Source organism: Lissotriton vulgaris, unplaced genomic scaffold (assembly GCF_964263255.1).
Source record: "Lissotriton vulgaris unplaced genomic scaffold, aLisVul1.2 SCAFFOLD_3712, whole genome shotgun sequence".
Lineage (NCBI taxonomy): Eukaryota > Metazoa > Chordata > Amphibia > Caudata > Salamandridae > Lissotriton > Lissotriton vulgaris.
Window position 1 is genome coordinate 206,557 of NW_028247104.1, and position 5,734 is coordinate 212,290.

General features: G+C 42.5%; 1 protein-coding gene across 1 annotated transcript; it reads right to left on the reverse strand.

Moving 5' to 3' along the window:
• Window positions 1-1,697: 1,697 nt before the first annotated feature.
• Window positions 1,698-3,560, reverse strand: LOC147665637 (TLR adapter interacting with SLC15A4 on the lysosome-like). The gene has a single exon (XM_086949624.1). It carries the CDS (start codon window positions 3,517-3,519, stop codon window positions 2,605-2,607), a length of 915 nt encoding a protein of 304 aa, XP_086805750.1. The 5' UTR covers window positions 3,520-3,560; the 3' UTR covers window positions 1,698-2,604.
• Window positions 3,561-5,734: the final 2,174 nt, after the last annotated feature.

Below are 5,734 nucleotides of genomic sequence, written 5' to 3' on the forward strand. Positions count from 1 at the left end.
CCATCCCTGGCCTAAGTGGAACGAATCACAGCACAGGGAGACCTCGCGGCGCACTCTGCATCGCGTATATGGTTCAGACGCCCCCGAGACAATGATGACCCCTGAACCCTCGAGCTCTCCCCCTACTCAAGGGTACAATGACTGTGGCACAATCTTCAAAGCAAGCAGGCAACCTACTTAAGGTACGACTGATACTCTCACTAAGGACTACGTTAACCACCATTCCTACAAGCCACGCCCACTCACGGCGGTTCCCTCTAATTGAATAAAAATTAGAAAAACGAAGAGTGAGAGCCTTGCCTGTCCCATGTTTTGAGCCCCATGAAGAAGAGGCGTTTAGCCTCGAAACGCGTCGGGCACTTGAAAGACTGCAGGAGAAACGGGAGTTCAGGGGCTGAGAGGCGATCTCAAGCTGGATAGCATGGAGCGTGTGAGAGTGACTGCTGGAAGCGCTGGAGCGCATTTGCTTAAACTTGGATAATACACGGCTGCCCTTGGCCGTGCAGCAGAGCACCATCCCTAGCCTAAGTGGAACGAATCACAGCGCAGGGAGACCTCGCGGCGCACTCTGCATCGCGTATATGGTTCAGACGCCCCCGAGACAATGATGACCTCTGAACCCTCGAGCTCTCCCCCTACTCAAGGGTACAATGACTGTGGCACAATCTTCAAAGCAAGCAGGCAACCTACTTAAGGTACGACTGATACTCTCACTAAGGACTACGTTAACCACCATTCCTACAAGCCACGCCCACTCAGGGCGGTTCCCTCTAATTGAATAAAAATTAGAAAAACGAAGAGTGAGAGCCTTGCCTGTTCCATGTTTTGAGCCCCATGAAGAAGAGGCGTTTAGCCTCGAAACGCGTCGGGCACTTGAAAGACTGCAGGAGAAACGGGAGTTCAGGGGCTGAGAGGCGATCTCAAGCTGGATAGCATGGAGCGTATGAGAGTGACTGCTGGGAGCGCAGGAGCGCATTTGCTTAATCATATATATATATATATATATATATATATATATATATATATATATATATATGCCTCTCAGGATTATTTTTGGTCAAGAAGTTGCCGCTTCCTGCACGAAAACATAAATACAGCTCATTCCTGCCCTTTCCCTGTCAAGCAGTGTAGTGCAGAAAAGTGACTTGCGGCATGGCATGCGTGAGACGTTCATAAATCTACCACTTACTCTTGTCAAGGACAGGAGTAATTTCACTTCTTGGGAGGAAATGGGATGGAAGACCGTTAAAATATGCAAGGCTTAAAGGAAGGTGTTTCTCTAAGGAAAGAAATGTTGTCCCCGTGGAGAAAAAAAAAGTGAAATCGTTTTACAGCATTGAATTTATACTTAAGTAAAAGTACATTATCTAAAATGACTTACAATGCGCTCGGTTATATATTTGTGATGATTGTGTCTCTTATCATCTACAAATAATACCATAATGAGGCCCTAAGAGTACCAAAGAGCGTTGTAAATAAGCGAGAATGTGTGTTTGCTGTTGGCACTGTGCAAACCTAGGTAAAGCCAATTCTGTGTATTCAAGTACCCCAAAACAGGAAGAATACAACAGAAAGTAAGTAATAAAGCCACGTTCACAGTGCAACCTACAGATATTAAATGGTTTAATGGTCTAGACTCTATTAACTCATAGTGCATTTTGAGTAGTACTAACAAAAAGTCAAAATTGTTTCTAAAGAAAGTTTTAAAGAGGCTTTAATTTTGAACTAGATTAGGATAAATGATATTTAGTTCGAGAAATGTACAGCAATTGTTCAATTTGGAAATTATTAGTTTATTAACGTTTAAAAATAAATCCAACTGAAATATTACAATCTATACATGGGGCGGGGGGACTGCGCTACTGCTAGAGCCAAGAGACTCTGGGAAAGAGACAGCTGCAATAAAAGAGGACTGGGGCCTAGGATAGGGGAGACAGGAGGACAACCATTGAAGCTGACAATCAAAGCTCAGAGAGACAAACTAACTTTAAAAGGCAGCAAAGTAGCCGAGGGGCTGAGATATTAAAGACAAAAAAAACAGAGGCTAGTGGACCCGAGAGTGAGGCTGGAGGCAGACAAGGAAGGAGAGATGGGTTACAGTAAGAAAGAAAGTGCGAGTGACGTTTATTTATGGAAACAGAGAATAACATTTCTCCAAAATTGTTTACAAAATAATGCAAAGTTAGTGCATAATTTTATTCACAAGAAAGTTAATTATAGCAAATTTAGTGCAAACAAAAACAATGAGTAATTGTAAGCATGAATCCACCTCTGTAGGTGCCACATTAACCCCGTCACAGTTTGGTTTTTGGCCAGCTGAAACAATAATAAAAATATACTCTTTTGATTATTTTTTTTTGTTGCATTGATCAAAGTCAAACTTTCAAAAAACAAATGTACGGTTAAGATATTGGGTGACAGTGAGGTTTTGTGTCTCAAACCAGGTCACTAACTGCATTCATAATAAGTGAAAGTGTGTTTTAAAATGATATACCCATGCATGAATAGGGGAGGTGTCCTATTTGTTATAGAACAAATAAATATATCTAATTGTCCTGGATACAAAAAGATTGCAATTACTTTATTTGGTACATTTTAACATGGTCACATTTTTGTCAAGACGTCTAAATTCTTCCTACCATCCAATTTTGATATCTGTAAATTGGGGGTGCTGATTTCAGAGCTGCCGCCACTGACCACACTCCTCAGGCATTGGAGAAGCACCTCCCTTGCTCTGGAAGCTTCTATGTTTTGTTCCTGGGATAGCTGCACGCTGACCTCGTTCACGCTATTTAAGAAGAAGCTTGATGAGAGTAACTTTGTTGGAGAACCGAAGAGGGTCACATTATCTGCCAGTAACTGTTTATAGAGTTCTTCTAACTTCTTCTCCATGCAGATGTTCAAAAGGGAGTTGGAGAGGGGTTGGCCTGGGTTAATGGAGCCTTTATCTCTGCTTTCATCACTCATGAACATTTTAAGATCTGGCGGCTGCTGTGAGCACCTGTTGCATGGAGAATTACCTGGTGGTATGCCCACAGAGTGCAAAATGGGGCCGTCCGTGACCTCACATTCAAGATCCAGGATGCACCCAGAATCCCTCCCATAACCAATGTGGTCTCCTCCAATCTGAAGGTCTGGGTAGTTTGTGTAAATGCTTGAGCATGTCCAAGATCTGTAGAGGTCCATCTGTTTGTCAGTGTTTTGGTCTCTGGGTATGTGTCGTGCTGCAGACACTAAGGCCTTTGTTGGTGTGTGAGCACATTGTGTTGCTGACAGCTGTTCTTTGAACTTTGGAAGAGGCTTTTCATTTTTCTTGATCAAAAAACTCCATCTTCCTTTTGGTGCATTTGGGTGATCAGTTACAAAATCATCTGCTGCAGAGGCAGCCTCCAGCTGGCCTTTCCATTTCTCAGGTTGTTTCTTACTTTCTCTCTTCTTTTGACATTTATGACTTTGGTATTTTCCTCTGTTTTTTCCGTCTTCATATAAAAATCCAGGGAGTAAGCCTTCTGCCAGCATCTCTAAGACAGTTAGCAGACTTACAAGAATAAAGAGAGCTGTGAAAAAATAACATGAAGGGTTTAATTTGATTTACAGACATGCTTGTTGTATTCATTATCCCACCTTTGTCACATACCAGAACCCCCAATGTCCACCAGTCCCCACTGTGCATCAATACAATGCGCAATTTTAGTAATAATAATAACACTTATTATTATTATTTTTTATTATCATAAGTACCCTTCACTGCCCCACTGAATGACCCCTGCTACAACAGGCAATCATCTCAGAAGTTCCCCTCATACAGGAAGGCCCTATAGTGCCGACACTGCAGTAGAACCACACACTAATGTCCCACTGCAGCACTACCATAGAAAGATATGGCCCCTACTCATACTGCATTACATTTCCACGAATCCTCTCGAAACAGACCAAAATCTGTAAAGCACAGAGTCCTCAAAAATCATCCAGAGACACTAGTAACAGACATCTTCTACAGTTCAGCACACAGTGGCCTTAAATACTGACTTCATCTTCTACACTAAGAAGCCTTTCAAATGGAAAGCAAACTTCCTACAACACCTGCAAGTAACTAAGACTACCAACATCATTTATGGAACTAAGATTACTGTTTTCCCATCCCAGGACTTCAGGGTAGAAGTGTTCATAACCAGTTACAGAAATGGTCACATACTAGTCCAATCCTCTGAACAAATCCTAACCATCTTTGATCGGCACATCCCTACACTCTGCACATCCATGCCATCCAGTTCCACTTACATTCCTCCTCCCTCACCTGGAGAACCCCTCCCCACCCTCTTCCAGAGAACCCACGCACCCACACAGCTACTTGTTGATCCCTCCACTACCAATACCCTTCACATTGACTTCACCGCCAACTCCCTACTGCCTCCACCATTATCAGACACCCTGACACCATGGCTTTGTGACCAGAATTACTTTCCCCCTCCCCATGGCACACCGCCACTTCCTAGCTTATGCTAGCTATTTCACCCACATCCTCACAGTCCATCAACATCAGCAGGCTGGACTCTACCTTAGCCTCCACCCCAGACTCTGATGAGCTCCAGCATACTCCCCTCCTCACCACAGACCAAACCTTCTTTCAACTGATCCATATAAAAGCCCGGCTAGAACACAAAATCAACACAATTCTGGAAGAAATGTCATCACTACCTAAGGACGCAAAGAGTAACCACTTACTGCCCCAACCCCACTCATCTATGGCGAACACCGATCCTGCCACAAACACTCCAACTGCAACTCGTGTAGTTGCTGATGTGCAAAGGCTGTGAAGGGCTATACAAAACTCAAAAAATATACTATTGTGAACCAGATTAATATTTATAATGATAAACTTTCATCAAGGGTTTCACATCATTGATGATCAAAGTGTGTAAAATATGTAGTGGAACTAAATTATAGCTAAACCATTCTCTACCAGCTTACTGCATTATTCACCCAAACACAGAGATGGTTAAACATGAAGTGAACCTGCTCAATATAATTTGGTCATTAAGGCAAAAAAAATGGAGAAAATATTGAAGGGTAGATATAACCAAGCTTTAGGCTACATCAGTATTTTATACTGTAGTGAAAAGGCACACGTATGCATGCCCTATGAATATCTCTCTTGCTTGCACAACTGAACAATACAATCCAGGGAGGTCCTAAGACTTTTAGCAATCTTTGGAGGGCCCTTCACTGGGAGCACCTGCAAACCCACTGATTACATGCACACTGGTTTTCCACAAAGTGGTAAGATCCATCCATTTCCTTGGATCTGCGTCCTTAGGGGCAACTCATAGACCCACTTACAGCATGCACTGGGGTAAAATTGTCCACATGAGCAAGGCACTTTGTGTAGGAAAATGCATAGAATGCATACAACAACATGTACTCTGTGGTGACCAACAGCACCAATAGGCCAAGTAGTTGCTGCACCGTAAAAAACATTTAACATTCATGAATATAGTAGTGCACAGGAAACGGACACATTAAATAGTAAAAGCATGTCGAATACCTAGTACTTTTAATTTGCACGTTTTAACAGAGATTATCCAAGTCTTGACCTTATAGAAAGCATGTGTGACTATTGCCCTATTTAAGGGTTCTGATTTTAGTGGATCTCAAAACGATGATAAACTGGGCCATACGGACAAAAACTAAAACCTGCAACTATCAGGTTACACAGATCTTTAAAAAACAGTGC

Coding starts and splice junctions, on each gene's coding strand:
- LOC147665637 (XM_086949624.1), bottom strand. CDS start 3,519: ATGCTGGCAGAAGGCTTACTCCCTGGATTTTTATATGAAGACGGAAAA.